This window comes from Phasianus colchicus, chromosome 4 (genome assembly GCF_987193195.1).
Source record: "Phasianus colchicus chromosome 4, bPhaCol1.hap1.1, whole genome shotgun sequence".
In the NCBI taxonomy this organism is placed as follows: domain Eukaryota; kingdom Metazoa; phylum Chordata; class Aves; order Galliformes; family Phasianidae; genus Phasianus; species Phasianus colchicus.
This window is the reverse complement of record NC_143439.1, coordinates 27,787,264-27,805,884: the sequence shown is the minus strand read 5'-3', so window position 1 is coordinate 27,805,884 and position 18,621 is coordinate 27,787,264. Positions and strand designations below refer to the sequence as shown.

The following is an 18,621-nucleotide window of genomic DNA, read 5'->3' as shown; positions in this document are numbered from 1 at the left end:
CAGCCTTTTTTGAACAATGGTTGCATTAAGCACACCTGTATGTCCTGTCTGTGCCCCACAGGACCCCAGTTGACTACAGACACCCAGGTTGACACACAAAGAATTGGGGCTGGACACTCAGTCCCACACTCCCCACAACACACTGGGCACATCAGGACTGGTCCTGCTATCAGTGTGTGATTTATCATCTCCCCAGCTCTGGCTCAAGGACTCAGCCCAGCACCAGCAGTCAGGGAGTAGAGGCAGCCGCCCACATTGCCCGGTATAAATCTCTTCTCACCGAGATTAAAACTGGCCTATTTGGGGCCAAATTCTTTTAGCAGTGTAAATTGGCAGAGCATCATTGCCTTCTGCAAAGGAAGCCAGCCATTTGCATTTATAACATCAGATGGACAGCTAATTGCTTGGCATTCCTTGAAGATAGGAACAGACGGCAGTAGCACCGGTGAACTGTTACTATTAATCTCAGCTGTTCTCAGGAGAGGAGCAGATTTTCACAGGCAGTCCTGTGCTGAACTCAGGCAATGCAGTGATCCAGCCACGAGTTGCAGAGCACAGGTCTGGCTTACACAGATTTATTCTGTGCGTGGATGGATGAAACAGTACCTACAACCCCTTCTGAAAAAGAGCTGCAGACAAACTACTTCTACTACTGGTAAGAAATCTATATCTGAGATTAACAGGAAGAAAATTAGTCCAATGGCTTTTTACATTTTGGAAACAAAGTAACTCCAGTCCAATGCTTCACCTTCTCCAATCATAAAAGTTTAGGAGGTCAGCAAATACTGGATTAGAAATAGGATTAAGCTCAGTTCCCTCAGAGGAGCAGAACTACTTTGCCTGACAAACTAATAATCAGTGTGAAGTCACAGGAATCAATCATAACTTGTGTTATTACTATTTGTAATATTTCTTGCAATACACACTGCCACATCTACATTGCACAGACTCTCCACATTTTTTTTTTTTAATACAGAACTGCTTCTCACAGGCTGTTTTTTTTTCTTTTTCTTTTAAACCAGCTGATTCCAACTGCTCTTTCTAGCCTAGACAATTCATGGCACACTTGTTGGAAATTCTTAAAGCCAGCTCTGACCATGCTGCAGGAGAGGCCATGTGCTGAGAAACCCACCTGACCCAAGCAGCAAAGCCTTCCTTGCAGTCTCACCACACAGCAGTGGCCAGTCTCCATGCTCAGGGGGGACTGCAAGAAACAATTGGTACCTTGTTTGCACACTGCATAGAATCTCTCTGTAAGGGTGGCTTAAACCATTCCACATTATTTCTGCTCTCCGCTTTTAATAAATGCATACAGATCTGTTCAGAACTCCTGCAAAACCCTTCCTTGAAATGTCAATAGCTCAGTGTAAATGTTAAGTAGAGCTTTATCACAAGCAACACAGAAAGATAAACATATCCTTGCAGCTCAGGAGCCACAGAAAGGTGCCTCACTGTACTCCAGGTTCAAAATATCTAAGTTGCACTTCATCACAACACCTTTTAATAAATTAACATTTATTGAAAATACAACATTAGCCTTTATTTCGCTCATTTGTCCCAGTGCAAAATTAAGCTATATGACATGTAAATTATAATAACAGAATTGCAAGCAGTCTCATAAAATGAAAGACCAACTACACTTATAACAGGATCAGATTCTTTAATCTGGTGTTTAAGTAACAGTGAGGGTCTGATACACAACCTATCTTCTTGCTTTCACATGTATCTGTTATTAAAAGCCACTGTTTAACAGTAAAACATGCATCTAAAAATTGACAATATGGGGCGCCATCCCCATTAAATACACTATCTGTAGACAAACCATTGGGGATGAGAATAACAGTTAAAAATAAAAAGAAAAGCACCAGGGCTCCAAGGCCCACCTAGAGTGATGGATTTTGCAGGGAGAGTGTAATGCCATTTGTCAGAGCTCTATTGCGACATGCCGTAAGGACTGGCGCTTGGTCCGCTTCTTGCATGTTTGCTGTATAGAAATGCACTTCTTTGAAAAAGCAACCATCACAGGCCTTGCAAGAAAAGGGTTACTTCAGACACCCAACTTATTGGCCTGGATGAGGACAACTTTCAGAACAGGCATGAAAGCAGAGGTCTCGCTGAAGTTGCTGTTGCTGACTATGTGCATGTGGATGTTCAGTCCTTCCACGTAGTTGCGGGTTTCAATGCTCTTCACGATGTTGTGCAAGCCGCTAACGATGGCTGGAGAGAGCTGTGAGGAAGCCAGATGAGGCAGGTCAGAGTTAAGCAAAAACAGGAGTGCTAGCACAACAGAAGTCCTGACTATCACCTCTGCCTCTCAAGAAGGTGCTGCAATTGGGTCCTTTATTTTAAAGGACAGCAGCCTTCAGAAGCAGTGCATGCTGAGCAAAGGTGCTGACAGCAGACTTCAAGCAGAAGACAGATTCACTGCAATCTCTGCCCCCGTGAGCCCCCAGTGGCTGCAGTTTCCTGAGGTGGGAGTCCTGCAGCAGCAGACTGTGGTCACAAAAAACCTATTGAGCTTCACGTCTCTGGGGTAGTTAACTGGCCACTTGACTGAGGCAAAGTGTAAAAAACAACACTTACTGTCTGTTCCCTAAGTTTGTCATATAGAAATTCCAGGCGTTTATTTGCATCATCTAGTTTTCTCTTGGTTTGCTGCAAAAGAAAAACACATTAAGAATGAGCAATAGTAAGCACATTGCAAAGAGGTCTGTGCAACACATAAAACGTCTTGGACAAGAACATTTTGCTAATGTTTTGCTCTGTATTTTTCTCCCTTCATTTTGCTAGAAGAGACCAGGTGAAATTCAGTTCTCCACATGCAACCGCTCCAGTTACCTATATAGTACAGTAACCTTTAAAGGTACAACCAAAGGGTCATTTGTAAAACCCACCAGTACAGCTGGCATGCAAAGTGAGACAGAGATTGAACAGGACTCTTGTTTGATGGCGTACTGGCAAAGCACTGCAATGGCTGAATAAAGATATTACTGGAATTAAGCATCCAGTGATGTCACTGAGAACTTAAGGGCACAAGCAGTCATCATTTACAGCAGGTTCTAGCTATGTTTTTCATTGCCTGACTAGTAAAGCCAGGAGCTGTCAACAGAAAAACTAATAACCTAACCCAAATTGTTCTTAAAGATCCTTTCTGCTTCCATGAGTTCTATGTAGAATAAACCACCCACTGGTGTCTATGGAATGACTTTGCCACAAGACTCTTAAAATTTAAATCATCCCATTATATTTCACAGCACCGCAGCTCCCAGGGAAATGCATTACATCCACGTGGTTTTTCAAACAGCTACAGAAATAAGATATTTTACTCCAAAATAACAAGAAAACACATTAGCAAAGCAACCAGATTACAATTACAAAAGCAAAAATAAAAAGGTCAGTAGCAGTATAATTTCTATCAGTGCACAAGTGTATTGGAACCTACTCCTACCATCAGTACCCATGCATCAATCCATCTTCATTTAGGATAGTGCCATCTTCCCAGTAACAGGAAAATTTTCCCTGGGTTAAGTAATTGCAGAGAGATAAAATCAAAACCTAAGGGAAGGCTCTAACTCAGGTGTGCCTGCTCTGCCAGAAATTAGGGGAAGCTGTTTGGATGGCAAAGGGCATAGAAAAGAACACTGGATGCAGATCTCTCATGTCATGTGTGGAAGGCCCCTCAGCAGCTGTCAAAGGACAGGGCAGGTAAGGAAAGAGCACACCAGAGGAGCTGGTAAGAAACAGTCTTTCAGGCTTCCTAACTCTCTTAGATACATGACCACTAGACATCTGTTTCAAAACCTGTGAAAAGATCTACAAGCCAGCTGTAAGTGCTAAGGCAAAGAGAAATTAACTTTGCTCTGCAAGGCAAGACATCTCTCCAGCCACAGGAAATTAGGCACAAGTACACGTTGTTTGTTCTCCTGGCCCTCTTCTGCACCAAACCCTAAACATTAATGCCCTTCAAGCACCCGTTTTTCCCCTTTGGCATGTAATAAAGCAGTGATGCCTACATCCATGCCGACAGCAACTGATGCGTGCAGTCAGGGCAGTGTTTCTCAGTGCCGAGTGCCAGAAATGCTTGCTCTGCCTAACAGCAGAGGGACTTAAGGAGCAAGAAATCAAATTGTGTTGGCAGAGCAGAAAAGCAATCCCTGTGTACTGATGTGAATACTTTTGCCTTCACTGTGCGTCTGGGAAAAGAGAGGTGATTCAAGAAACAAAAGGACTGAGGGCCTATGCTCTGAAGAATAATCTTAGAAAAAAAAAAAAAGGAATTTTTTGAGCAAACAAATGCTGCTAAACACAATGGGGTCTTTCCAAAGCAAGGTTTATGGCCTTTAAAAATTTCTCCATACAAGTGGGCAAGTCCACCATGAAACCGTTGCATTGAGACCCAAGGGGGAAAGAAGGAGCAAATATATACAAAAGTCAAAACTAGAGACACCTGAAACGGTGCAGCAAACCAACACAAGTGACACTGAATGCTCAATTTACTCCCACATCCATAGAGCTCTGATTGCTCAGTTTCCAGCAATAATGGGAGTGTGGATCTGGACTACTGACCACTGCCATCCTGTCTTCCATCATCCATCTTCCAGCATGCACAAGCCAAAAAGTCAGCATCTGGGCTTGGTGTGCTATTCACTGACTACTGGGAAGAAATGAGAAGCTCTGAGATGGATGGTTTGTTCAGAACGTAGCAAAAACTGTGGGATGTTGTTCCTGCCTAGCTTCAGCAGTTATGTTAGAGCTCTTAGCCTTCCACTTCTCAGCTACCCATTGTTTCCTTTTGAGACAAATTTAACAGAAATCACAAAAACTAGAGATGGGAACCCGAGGCACAGGTACTCACAGATGCGAGCCTCAGCTCTGACCTGGCATAATACCAGCTGCTCTTCCTTGGGCAGCTGGACTGCCAGCAGGGCCTTGCTCTGCTTCCAAATCATCACACTACATGTGCACACAGTGTTCCTATGCACTGCTTGTGCCTGAAGACACCAGTGTGTTCACCTAAATACAGGGTTACTCCAGAACCATGGCAGAGACCTACCGGATCAGAAGCAGACAGCAGGCACCTCTGGATAAGGGCTTCAAATGTTGTCTTCAGAATAAGGTGCTCCTCAGGGATGGGCTTTTTGGTTATCTTCTCTGTTGGCAATGCCTGAACATGCTAAGAAACAGCACAGGTGAGGATTCCCAAGCCACTCTGCAACCCCACATCATTTTTAACTAATCCCAGCCACACAACCAGACACCAGGATCCCAGCCCACAGGGCACTGCTAATGCACAAACCCAAACCACACAATGTCAATGTTACATTACCTGGATGGCATTGCCTATTGGGGCCCCGGGAGCTCCCTCTGTCCTGGGTTTGAAGGTAGTGGGAGGCACAACACCCGGCCCCAGAGCCTGGGGTGCATAGGGGCCCAGTGGTGTCTGCTGCCCTGCAGGGAGCTGCAGAGGCTGAAAGCTGGGTGTGCCCACCGGGGCTGCTGGAGGCTGCTGCATCTGTGCCTGTGAATCCGCCAGCGGGTTCATGATGGGTGAGGTGATGGGAACTGGGGGCATGAAGTTATCGGGGACCTGGGAAAAAACAAACAGCGCTTATGCCGCTGCTGCAAACAGAGACAGCACCCAGCTCCCCACATCCCTACTCACAACACTTGAGAGCCCAGCCAGGCAGAGAGCTGAGCCCCTGGGGTTTAGAAACAATGGCGGCAGGTGGGATTTCACTCACCCCTTCCTCTGGCAGCAGCTGCATACAAAGAACCTACACTTGTATGCATTCTGATCATTACATTTAGATTTTTGTGGCTGCTTTTTTGTCCACGCAGAACATAGGTCACAGCTAGCAGCATGCACCAATAAAGCTTCTGAAAGGCTTTCAAGCTTCTGGCAAACACATTTGCACTAAGACAGATTATAAGCGCAGTTCAGATTCATCCCTGAGCATCTGCCAGTCTTTACACAGGGGTATTTTGGAAACATTTGGTAGAGAGAAGAGACAACAAAATGAGCTGTCAGCTTCTGCTACAAGGCAGACAGAAATCCAAACAAAATGAAGAGCTCCCATGCCTATACACACATTTCTTTAGAGGTACAAAGAAAAATGAACTATCGTGGAATGCTGAATGCAATCCTGATTGAAAGATGCCAGAATTAAGCTGGTGGTATGGGACAGCAAGAAAAATATTCCTGTTACAGCACTGATGACAGTTAGAAATGCAATGAATGACATCAATAAACTTTTAAATGCCAACTGCCATGTTTTTAGTTTAGGAGAAAAATGGCTGCAAATTACGCCATGGCTTGAAATGCAACAGTGTTCCTCTTATACAATAAAACCCATGTAATGAGTCATTACAGCTTAAATCTCCACCTCGTGCAGTGGACGTAAGCAAAGGAAGCATCTAAACATTTCTGAATGAGGTTTAATATTCAACAGAACCATGGGACAAACATCACTCCTTCAGAGGGGAGCTGGCTCGCAAGCCCTCACCATGGCAGAAACTGTGGCCATGATACACAGAACAGAAGGATTTTACTTGAGCCTGCAGTTCTCACTGACCGCTCTTTCCCTCCTGCCCAAGAGCCTTAAGGTCTGAAGGCAGCACAGTGGCTGTGGGACACAAGTCCCAGCATGGGGTCAGCCAGGAACAAAGTCCCCTCTACCCAACGGCTTCCTAGCTGTAAGCGGAGACCAAACTCTAAGGGTCACAGGAGACTGCTTTCACTCAGATCTTATCTTGCCTGCTCCAACTGCTTTTTTCCTTGCCACAAGCACCTGACATGCTCCAGACTTGCTTCCCAAACGTACTGTGAGCAATGCTGACTGCTATGGAGCACCAGGGGATGAAAAGGCTCACTCTGCTCTCTGCCAAGCATCCCCAGTTGTTCTGTCCCACTGCAATCTAAATCCTTTTTTTTTTTTGTTGAACCAAACTGCACTATCTCTATCAGGAAAATTATGTTACTTTTAGCAGATCTCTCAGGGTCAAACCCTTAATCAGGATAAATTGCTTTCAGCTCCAGTGTAGTCAATAATCTGTAACAATTTGCACAGCCTCATCATCTCTCTTAAGTATCATCTCTGGCAAAACTCAACTGCTTTTCTGCAATGAAAACAGTCCAAAAGTATTTTCTTCCTTCAAACAGGGATTCGTGTTGTTATTAACAACAACTCTAGCACAAAGCCACTATTCTCTTTAGAAGCACAAACATTCTGAGAGAGATAATGCATGTTGGAAAGACATGAAGGCCATTTTCTGTTCACAAGATGTGGCTTTTGTTTGCATCTAACCCTTCTCTTTCGTTCTCCCACGAACAAACTCTCTCAGAGCAGGTTAGGTTACTGCTTCTCAAGTGGTCAGCACTCAACCATTTGAAGAAGGACTTCCTAGAATACCTTTTTCTTCTTGGCAGCTCTGTTCAGGGCAGGAGGGTCGTTCCAGCCGTTCTGAGGTCCTGGGACAGAAAGAAAAAAGAGACTGTGAGTACACCTCAGAGAAGGGCAGAGATGCCTCTTGGAGCTCAGGCTGGCTCCTTTCCATGGCAGAGACTTATCGTTTTTTTTTCCCTCTTTTTTTTTTCTCCCTGTTCTCCTTCTAACTAGCATGTCTCTTGCAGGATAGCTACTTGAAACAGATGGGCTCTGTAAAAAGGCAGGCAGTTGCCTACCATGGCCAAAACACTGCTCTGCTGCACAGACTGCATATGTTGAGACAACTTCACAGTTAGCCATGAAAATTTCTCCTAACCATACGACATTAGGAATGAGCACTTTTTTCCCCATTATACACATTCCCCAGCAAAACTAAATGGAAAGAGGAGACAGAAGAAGCCAGGGGAGCTTTCAACAGCATAAGCCAGATTCACCCAGCCACTGTGAAACACCAGGAACAACACCACCAGGCTTCCCCTGCCAGCTACAGGAGGTTCATGGGTGCTGGGGCAGCCCATCTAGCTTTCTCCACCAAGAACAATTTGTTTCAAGCTGAAAAACAGAGCATGTCTGAGCAGATTCACAGATTCCCAGTCCAGTGTACCAAACTTTCTGCTCTTCAAGGAAAGCTGCAATATTTGTACACCAAAGCTCACGTTAGTGCATTAGAAATGGTTCCTATCTCATCCCAGAGCTGACATTTTCTGTCAGCGCTACCGCGGCCTCGCCAAGTAATCAGGATTTATTGCACAAAGCCACAAAAAGCTGAAACCAAATCCCTGCTCAATGGACTTTTTCACCACAGTGTTTTTCACTTAGCAAATGATCAATTCACCTCAGACAGCAGAGCGTAACGTCACTGCAGAATTTGCTCCTCTGAAATTCCATTTTCTCCCAAGCTTTTGTTAAACAAGTTTCACATCCAGAGCACATTGATGGGGTAAATGGAAAACAAATTAAGTCCCCTTCACATCTGGCTTCCTGTGAACAAATGGGAAGCACTGCCCTTAGGGCTCTGCTTCTCCCTATCCAGAAAATCCCTTCCCAGAGTATTTCTGATATAGAAGTCTAACTTCTGCAGTGCTGACAGTGGAACACATTAAAGCCTCACACAGTGCTGACAGTTTCCTGGAATAATTTGTTGGGAAATAAGAAAAGCACAGCAGCTTTTGTTTCTGTGGTTAAAAACTCCAGATTTTTTTGTTATTGGTTTTAATTAAGGAATTATACATTTGAATTGATTAAAGTCTAATCAGAAAACAGCATTGCACTTGATGTTCTCTGAGGAACATATGCATTTACTGATGTCTGTTCAATTAATTTCAGGTAGTGGCTGTGATCATTTTCAGCCGAGGTGGTACCTAGTTCACCTGCCAAGGGAGAGGCCTGGTCTTGAGCTGGTAGGTTTTCTGCAGATAAAAAGCAAAGAACTGAAAAAAAGGGTTTTCCCTCAAAAGCAGTAAAGCATTCTTCCTAGAATTTTACATTCATGCTTTATCTCAATCAGCATAAGGAGTCAGAAGAAAAACATCTAACGTAATTAAAATGCCAGCTGAGAGACAGGAGCCATTTGTCCAACCCACCCTCTGAAATTGTTTTTGTCTGCCTTTCCCCCATACAGCCCTGTTCCTCTTCCCAAGCAGTAAATCAGCATTTCTTGCTTTGAGCAAACGCTGAGGAGTCCTGGCCTACTCTTATCTCTTTCAGCATTCATTTTCTATTCCTAACGGCCAGCACAACTGACAGACCATTACTCTTAGCAACACTCTTCTGACCATCGTTCTTTCATTCCAGAAAGCTCTTCAGATGTTTTAAGGACTTGACCTCAAGGTGGATGCCAATCATTTGCTCGAGTCAAGGCTCTTGTCTGCATCTAGCATGGCAAAAGTCACTTTAAACCCATATGGAAGGACAACAAACCCAAGGGGCAGAATATAACTGACACACTGTTAACCACTGCAAAGAGAAGAGAAACATCAGGGTCAAACAACAACTCCTGTCTCTGAGGTCAGTCTGATGTGTTTATAGCTCACAGCTTCTCTATCACAACTCCAAAAAGGATGCAGGACCCTGAAGATTCGAACTCCCTTCAAAGCGGGTTAAAAGAGAGACAAGTTGAAAATGAAAATCAATGTGGGCTCAGTTGCTGACTGCAAGACACAAGCATGGTTTAACGCACTGAGGTTACATACACTTAGAAGACAGGAGAGAAGACCTTCACAGAACTGTTTATTTTCCAAGTGCATCTCTAAACCCAAGGCAGCTCAAAGGCCAGGTACTATTCAAGACTCCACACTTCATGTTGTCCCTCGCTCCCCTTAACCAAACACATTTGCAAAGTGAGACACGATGTTGCTGTATCAGACCATTCTTGAACTCAGCTCCAGAACAGCCACAACTATGGATTTACTTCTGGTTATAGATTTCTGCTTTTCGGAGAGATCTCAAATGAAGGCTCCTTTCCCTAAGCAATGCAACTACTGTGGAAGATGTGTTTCTGGTTAAATATATGAAATCTACATGCACTAATTGCAGCACTTACACAGCCAGGCTTTTACCTTTCCTAAAACAAGTCACCTTTAAAAAAAATCAGAGTTTTGAATACCTCTATTTCCTCCAGCTGCAGGCAGCAGCCACCCGCCCCACTGCACCTTGCAGTGCCCAGAAGCCCCCTCTGCAGTTCAGCCCAAGCATGGCATTTGCCAGCAGAAAACTGATGCCAGTTTGGTTTCCTGAAGGTCTGACACTTGGCTGCCTTCTCCCTACAGCTATGGGGAGAAATAAAAACAGTGCTGGTAACTCCCAGAAAGATTATAAAAAGCACAGCACAGATAGCTTTTAAGTTTGAAAGGCAACCTGGCAAGGCAGAGCTGATAATGCTACCTCCATTTCCCTTCTATTAAAACAACCTAAGGAAGATATGTTAGGTCATAGCCTGTGTGAATTACACATATTATCATTAATGCCCATAGTTTCTATCACTCAGAATGCAGAATTTCATCCACTCAAGCACATCACATGGACTAAGCACTTCACTCTTAACCTAAGAAATGCAGTGATATCTGTGCTGCCTGCCAGTGACGCAAATACAGTAGTAAAACGGATAAGAAAGAACGATTTTCTTGTTCTGTGCCTTTGTTTGGGGGCACAGAAGCAATGCTGTGTGCATAACAATGCCACTCCACCTCCAAAGCCTGGATTCCTTTCCAACAATTCTACCCATTTTAATAATCCCACTGAGTTAGAGATACAGATCAGCCACATCCCGTAACATGGGGTCAGATAAGGTCCCAGTACAGTAATTCCAAGGAGAACAGGACTTGATGTCTGGCTGTAGACAGCCCACTGCAGCTGCCCCGCAATGGTCCTCCTCATTTCTTGACAGCAAAAGTCCTTTTCTTCCCAGTTGCTACACTGCATTACAGTAGTGATAGAGTGCCCACAGGGCCTACCAGTACCCCTATGACACCCCTCAGATCCCATATAGTGTTCCCTCTGCTCACAGATTTAGTCCACCTGGATGTGAAGCATGTATAGGAAAGTACTACTCCTGCCACCTGCACAGACTGACACATGCAAAGCTGTTACTTCACAAGCTGCCAGCCAGGAGACAGCTTTGTTAGGTCTCAGAAAGCACAAATACACTCAGGCAGTTGCAGGTGCTGCCAGTAGGCATCAGTCCTCAGCTGGATGCATGCTCTCACCATGCCTGCTCAAACATGCTTCTTGGGGCCCAGCCACACACATGCTTCTGATTAGCATTCAGAAAAGAGGCCACCTAAAAGCACTTCTAAATCACTTCTGATTACCTTTTAGGGCATACACAGCTACAGTAAAACCTGCTGCACTAAGCAACCAGGGAAAAATTTGTCAAAGTAAACCAATGTCCCAGCAAATGCAATGTGAATTAAATATGCTGCCAAGCCAAGCTCGACCTGTTGCTCACAAGGCAGGGACACACTGATGAATTCATTCGACTCTGCAGCCACACAGTGGGTGCTGGCGTCAGCCTCAACAAATTATCACTGTGTCACCATTTATCCACTGCACATGACAGCCTCACAATGAGGTGATGCCACAGCATTGTGCCTTGGGCAAACCAAAAGCTACGTGTAGGCAAGTGTTTCAGAAGTGCCTTGAGTTGGCCCAAGAAAACTTCACACAGAGCGCTCACCATGAAGCATGCACAAATAGTAAGTGAGGTTTAAGTGAGATACTGAGCCAAACCCTCTCCCCCTCCCCGCTTTCCCCCCAGTCAAAGCGCAGACCTGTTCTCTGGGATGCAGGAAGGTCACTGGCTGCAGGCAGAGTACCTGTTGGTCCAGTAGGTAATGCATAAGCCACAGAAGTTGCTGGAAGTCCTGGCCTGCCATGCTGAAAGGATGCACCAGAAGGAGGAAGGGGGAATGAAGAGGCAGGGTTCAGGCTCGTCGGGGAGGGCTGAGGCTGCCCAGGGTACAATGGGGAGGGCACAGGGTGGGCAGTGGGTAGGTAGGGAGGGTTGGTGTTAGAGGCAGGGCTTGGGTAAGAGGCTGAAGCAGGGGCAGTAATAGGCTGCTGGGGCTGATACAGAGCTGTTTCCCCCGTTCCAAAAGAGTACTGCTGTGTGCTCTGATACGCTACAAACAGAAAGAAGAAATTCAGTCAGTATGTTCAGAACACATGAACAAGCTTCCTCTGCTTCCTGACCCTTCCCTGCCACTTACCTGCACAGCCTCATCCCAGCTCCCAAAACACTGCCAGTCACTTGAGAACCGCTGCTTAAAACCTCAGCCTTCTCTAGGGAGCAGGGAGCCAGAAGGTAGTCCTTGTCCCCTGCAACCTCAGGGAGACTGTCCCAGCCACAGGCAGATGGGGGTAGATCCCTCTTGGGAAGCCCAGTGCTGCTTCTCTAAGACTCATCCCCAGGTCTCTGACCCCAGTATACCTATGGGAGGGCTGGTGGCCAAGAAGCAAGCTTATGAGCTATTTACAGATACCTCAGTAGAGAAGACAGCATCTGACAGTGTCTCATGTATGGCCCCCACAAAAAAAGTGGGGTTCCTCATATTATTTCAGGAATGTCAGGCTGGCTTGGAATCCCCCTAGCCCCAGGGAACGGGCTGACAGTGAAATGGGGACACCCCTTTATCACCTGGCTTCTCCAGCAGGGTGGGAAGAAGGAGAGATGCAGCTACTCACTCTGTGGGTACGCTGGCCGTGTGCCTGCTTGCGAGTACATGCTGTAGCTTGGAGATGTGGCTTGCTGTGGTGGTGCACTAGGGTTAACAGCACCTGGCATGATAAAACCTGGAGGAGGTGGCTTGTCTCCCTGTGAAAAAAAAAGTGGCAGGAAAAAGAGTGCAGGGAAGTAGGATTTCATTGGTGATGGTAACACAGCACCAGAGCAGACCCACAACAAAACGACCAGTTGGCATTTAGCAGCTTGAATGTACCTTCCCTTTTAGAGCCACCAGCAGCACAGGGGCAAACACCTTTAAGTATTAACTAAGTATTAACTCTGATGCTTCTGATTTCCAAGGGAAAGAGGGGAAGGAAAAATATCATGCTTGAAATATCCCAAGGACTGGGCTCAGGTCACATCGAACTCCTACACAAAACATTCCAGAGCCAATTGTTTTGGCAACGTTGAAAAATACATTAAAAAACGTAATGAAGAATGCAGAGGAGCAAAACTTGAGCACATGTGGAAGCTGCTGCTTCTTCCACCTATCCGCACCAGACTGTGTCATGTGCACAGACAGCACCAGGGGACTTATCAGGGTGGAAGAGGGGCTCGGAGGGGAATAACAAAGGTTATACCTGTGTGTCAGAGGGACAGCCAGCAGGAGGATGGCTGGGAAGGGCAGTGGGAGTTTTGTTACTCCAGGTAGTGACAGTAGGGGCAATTCTAACCTGAATTGAACAAAGAAATACCAATCATGGAAAACAAAGCAATAAAAAAAGTTTAAAGGATTTCACAAAACAAGATGCAAAGTGAACAGAGACAGGTTTGCATGCTGGCACCTCCAACACAGCCAAAAAAAAATAATCACAAGAGGAAGAAAGTGCATTCAAGACAGCCAAAATCACTGTGCACAGAAGTGAATCACAGAGTGAGGATTAAATACAGAGAAGAGGCAGCTACAACAGCTTGTGGAGCAAGTGCGATGTTACACGTGCCAGCAAGCCAGGTCTGCCACAAGAAGGGCTTCATAGGACTAATGTTATGTTTGCTTTCACAGAAGCTCCCCTCAGGGTACTGCACAGCACTGAGCATCACCTACTGCTGCTGGAAATCACAAGCCCTGTGTTAAATTCAAACATACTGCTTCACACGATGTGATCTATGTTGAGTTTCAGAAGCATTAAAAAGTTAAAATCTGAACTAAGCTCGTGCAAAAGCACAAACATCTATCTTAATGCCCTTTCTCCTTGAGCACAGGCAGAAGGAAAGCTCAGACAACTCTGGTGTGTTTTTAACTCTGCACAGTGTTACACTGATGTTGCCATCAGCCATACAACAGCCACTGTAAAGGTCTGCATCAAGTTTTTATCATTATCAAGTTTTTGTCATTGGAGTTATCTGAAAGATTTGTCCACCCCTATCATTTATTAGTTGTTTCTTTTCCAGATGAAAACCAGCATGAAATCATATGCCAAAAGGAAACTGAAGACTAAAGGCATGTTCCTATCTGGGACAACAATTAAGGAAATGCTGCCTCAAAATGTAACCAGCCAACATACCTGCTTTCTTAAAAGCAAAAAAAAAAAAAAAAAAAAAGGTAAGACTTAAAATGTCATTTTTCACCAAAGTACCACCAGGCACCTTTCTGACATGGCCCTGCCTGCCTGAAGTCCCTGCTGTAGCTCATGCCAAGCTCCTGGGGAAACGAAGAGCCTTGAGAGCAACTCACTCACAGTGTGCTCCTGGGGCTTGTAATACTCCTGGCTTTCAATCACCTGTAGGGCTTTCTTAAATCATAGCTTTTCTGAAGCCATAGGAGAAATGGGAACAGTGTTTTGAAAATCATTGCTAAAACCACGCCATCTAGAGGAAATGTGCTGTTTTCCACAGCCAAACATGGTGTCTTGCTCATTACAAGGAGGAAGGTCAGACACACAAGAAAGAATAGCTGAATTAATTATTAGCAATGAGGCAATCAAAGTCAGATGCAATTGCATTAGTGAGGTAATGCTGTATGAATGGGATAAAGGTTTTGTCCCTTCTGAATGCTCGTTAACAGCCTCAAAAAAAGGTAAAGGGACCCACAACCATCAACATAAAGAGGGAAACAGCAAAGCCCAGCTCCCCATTGCTCTTCAGCCCTTCTTCCACCCTGATCCCATTTTTCTGACAGGCAGAGCTTGAAGGGCAGCACTGGGAGACCTCTCCTGCACAGAAAGGCCAGTACCTGCATTATGCTGAGATTCTTTCAGCGTTCACACAGCCAGAGTTGCCCACTGCACTGCGCTCTGGCACTGGCTGAGATCCTACCTTGTAGCCCGATGGAATGCCATCCTCAGCCTGGAAGCTAAAAGCAGAACATCCATCCCCTCGGTACTCCTCTTCCTGTCTGCATAGCTCCCCTAGTCCCATACTCACCAGGTCTCTCCCTTGCAGCACAGCTCATGTCCAGCCCTGTCCTGCTATTGCCCCACCCACTGGCCATGCTACCTATCCTATACTTGCAGTTGGCTGAGAGGCTTTCAACCTGATCTTCAACCACAGGCTGCATGGCAAGGTGTAAGAGATGTTTCCAGACAAGGAGCAAATCATCTCAACTGATTGAAGAGCAGCACAAAAGATTATCCCCATAAGGTGCTTGGTGATTACATCTTAGAGCCCCAGCTTGGACCAAAAGAAAGAAAAACCAAGTGCTCTTGCCATCATTTTCCAGAACTCAAGTGTGATGTCTTACACTAACTACCAAAATCAATTTACCTGTTGGTAGTACTGCTGTGCTGAAGTCTGAGGCCCTGGCACCTGTCCCGCCACAGGGCCAGCTTGATCTTTGGGCATGGGCTGTCTCTCATATGGTGCCCTGATGGCTTCCTGTCCTGCTGGCAACTCCCCTTGGGCTCTGCAAAGCCTGTCCCGTAATAGCACAATGTTTGGCTGCAAGAAAGACAGCAAAGAAAGGTTAAGTGCACTGACTGCCACCCCGTGCATCCCAACAAGTGATTTGCCAGCCACACATCAACAAATGTTTGTCTCTTCAGAAGCCTGATCTGCTTTATTTGACCGGAGTAAGTTTTTCTTGCAGGAGAAATATGGCTGGCTTACAGCAGCAACAACAGCCTTGTCGGCAGACACTGTCTGCTATGACAACTCTGAGAAATTATAGGGTAGAACAAGGTCATGTACTTCTGCCAGTACAGCAAGGTCAATGCACCAAGGGGAAAAAGCACCATCAGCAGCACATCCAGAGGGATTTTTCCAATGATAACTGCATTACACTGACATCTTTGCTTAAACTGGGCCTATTAACAGAGAGAGGGAGTACCAAGTTTGAAAGCACACACCTGGTCGGTGTTTACAGGCAGGAAGGTCAGAGCTGCAGCAATACTGCCCTGAGCAGCCAGGAGGTTGGCATACTGGCTCATCTTCTCAGCCAAAAGTGCCCCCACAGCATTAGGGTCCACGGCCTGGGTGAGCTGTACGGCCTTGCGTAGGATCACCACCTTCTCTATTAAATCCTAGAAGAACAGGTCAAAGAAAATGAGAAGAGCAGGGAGCAAGAGGCCCTGACTAACATGCTCCTCTGCAACCCTGCATTCATTGCAGGGTTATGACCCCTCTCATTCAATGAGAAGCCCAAGCTTCTGCATTACATTAGAAGGCACTACAAATGAACATTTACCACATCAACGTTCAAACGCTCTTTTAAATCTTATGGTAATAGATTTAAAGGAGTGAGCCACACAGGATTTCAACAATACTTCACTAATAAGGAGTTTTGGTTGACTCTTTAGTAATACATTATTATTGTATTATTGTGTTTTTCCCCCAGCAAAATAGTATGTCAAAAAAAAAAAATCATCACAAAAACTACCAGCTTCTGGGACTCTCAGTAATTTCATATCATAATTAGCAAGCAGACCATTATGACTATTATTCAAGTTCACTTTTTGTAGGAGCAGAACAATACAATCAGCACACAAATTGGAGCAGAAGTGTCTAACGAAGCCAGCATGCTTTGGGTAAGATGGATAAGACACTTCCAAAAAGTTGCAAGTGAGAAAAAAAATCAAGTGAAATTCAAATTATTCCATTTCCTTCAATTTTCTAAAGATAGAGAGGTATGGTCAGGTAGCATTACTTTGAGTTCTCTCAAGAACTTGTCCTTCAAAGGCCCTGAACAGATAGAAGAAACTAAGATTATACCATAAAATAAATTATTCAATAATTGCTTCATCTCACTGTCATCAATCCTCCTATTCCCTCAAGATATTTGCTATATACGATCTCTCACTGCCGGAAACCAAACCTCATACATGCAAACCCCTGGAGAAAACATTCATACAAACCCTCCCACAGCTTCTCTCGCTATTTAAATCATTTATTAGATTTCTCCTCCATAATGTCTAAGTGATCTATTCCAAAAGCAGAAATGTCCAAAGTGCATCTATCACAAAATATATGAACACTGAAAGTCACTTCTTTACAAAAACACTAAGCCCTATAGCTACCTATGGGCCTTTTACACAGGAAGTATATTAGCATGACCACCATCAGAGTAGACCCTGGGGCTATTTTGTTTCACAATACACTTTCTGATATCAAATTACAAGTTATTTCTGCTAAAAGTACCCATTCCAGAATCAAAGCATCTGCATCTTGATATACACACAGCTATTGCCTCCAAGAAGGTGGTGCAGTCACTGTCACTGGAGATGTTCAAGCAGTGTGGAGATGCAGCACTGAGGGTCATCGTTAACAGGCATGGTGGGGATGGGTTGGGGTTGGACTAGATGATCTTAGAGGTCTTTTCCAACAGATACGATCCTATGAGCAAAGCTCTACCCTCAGCCATTTGATTTAAGTGCCATGTGATCCCCATGCATCACTTCCAACATCTTTCTTCATGGAAATACCGACCTGAAGAGACAAGGGGCTGTTTCCATCCTGAACTTTGCTCCAACAGGCAACAAGCTTTTCCACATTGCCGGCGCAAATGTAGCAGAGACAAGCCTGCGTTCGCAGCAGGCCGTCCCCCTCGCTCTCTAGTCTGTTACCTAGAAGATCTAAGGGAAACATGAATCAAGACAGTGCTTGTTAACCACCCTGCAGATCCCCTGGTTGCTGCTGGCACAGGGAAAACTTTCCAACACTCGCTGTACTCCTGCTCAGCACAGTGAGAAGCGATATTGCCTCTGGGTTCCATCTGTGAGGACACACTCCAGCACCGATCACCTCACAGGAGTTCAGAACAACTCAAGAGGGTGACCTGAGCATGCAACTGCAAAGGAGCTGCAAGCAAAGTTGTGAATCTGCTTTGGGGTGATGCGTGTGCTGAAACAAGTCTGCACAGCACAACAAATACTGAGGCAGGTGTCTGAGAAGCACGCAGGTGTCAGACTCATCAGTACTGTTAATGAGACTTCCCTAGGAACCGAACTAGTTTAGCTACTTGCCTGCTACACAGCACACAAGGAGACATGCTAACTGGTCATTGCCTGACAAAAAGGGCAGCTTCTCCAAAATCAAAACACACTTGGTAAAGCATAAAGAGCTTTTCTAGAACATTTCCACTTGTATCTCATGCAGAAGTGCTCCATGCGACTGCCCCCTTAGCTGAGACATCCATCACACCAACTTCACTGTTACACATTTGCCCGCTCAGAGGCATCCCCCTGTGCCCAGCAAACTGGAGAGCATACAAGCAAAGCAACACTGCAGAGGTTGTTCTCCTCCTCCTACAGCAACAGTACTGAAGAACCATATGATCCACCAAAGCTAGCAAGGCATTGTAGTATTTTACCTGTAGGACAACAACAGTAGAAATGCACAGTTTTGCAGTAAACAGGATGAGTATTATCCAGTCAGTAAGGCATCCTTACCACAAAGGGCTGCAAACTCATCTGGCCTGGCGTAAGTGAGCACAGCAGCCAAAGCCTCTCTCCAATTCTGCAGATCACAAGACTGCACAATCTCCTTCCAGTTCTTCGTTACTACTGCAGTGATGAGCTGGAG

General features: G+C 45.2%; 1 protein-coding gene across 15 annotated transcripts in view; it reads right to left on the bottom strand.

Annotated features, from left to right (window-relative positions):
* Positions 1 to 1,640: 1,640 nt before the first annotated feature.
* The window catches only part of SEC31A (SEC31 homolog A, COPII component), a 33,974-nt gene continuing 16,993 nt past the window's right edge, over positions 1,641 to 18,621 (bottom strand). For 3 of the 15 annotated variants that reach the window (XM_090138987.1, XM_090138992.1, XM_090138988.1), the window contains exons 17-29: positions 18,489 to 18,615; positions 17,527 to 17,672; positions 15,951 to 16,124; positions 15,370 to 15,543; positions 13,248 to 13,340; positions 12,627 to 12,756; positions 11,714 to 12,064; positions 8,807 to 8,854; positions 7,410 to 7,468; positions 5,327 to 5,587; positions 5,054 to 5,173; positions 2,584 to 2,655; positions 1,641 to 2,227 (exon numbers count right to left, since the gene is read on the bottom strand). In XM_090138987.1, the coding sequence (XP_089995113.1) occupies positions 2,048 to 2,227; positions 2,584 to 2,655; positions 5,054 to 5,173; positions 5,327 to 5,587; positions 7,410 to 7,468; positions 8,807 to 8,854; positions 11,714 to 12,064; positions 12,627 to 12,756; positions 13,248 to 13,340; positions 15,370 to 15,543; positions 15,951 to 16,124; positions 17,527 to 17,672; positions 18,489 to 18,615 (1,935 nt within the window). In that variant the 3' untranslated portion in view covers positions 1,641 to 2,047. Of the gene's footprint in view, positions 2,228 to 2,583; positions 2,656 to 5,053; positions 5,174 to 5,326; positions 5,588 to 7,409; positions 7,469 to 8,806; positions 8,855 to 10,050; positions 10,214 to 11,713; positions 12,065 to 12,626; positions 12,757 to 13,247; positions 13,341 to 15,369; positions 15,544 to 15,950; positions 16,125 to 17,526; positions 17,673 to 18,488; positions 18,616 to 18,621 lie in introns of those variants that run through there. The other 12 variants (XM_090138989.1, XM_031596674.2, XM_031596677.2 and 9 more) reach the window with 12 other exon arrangements.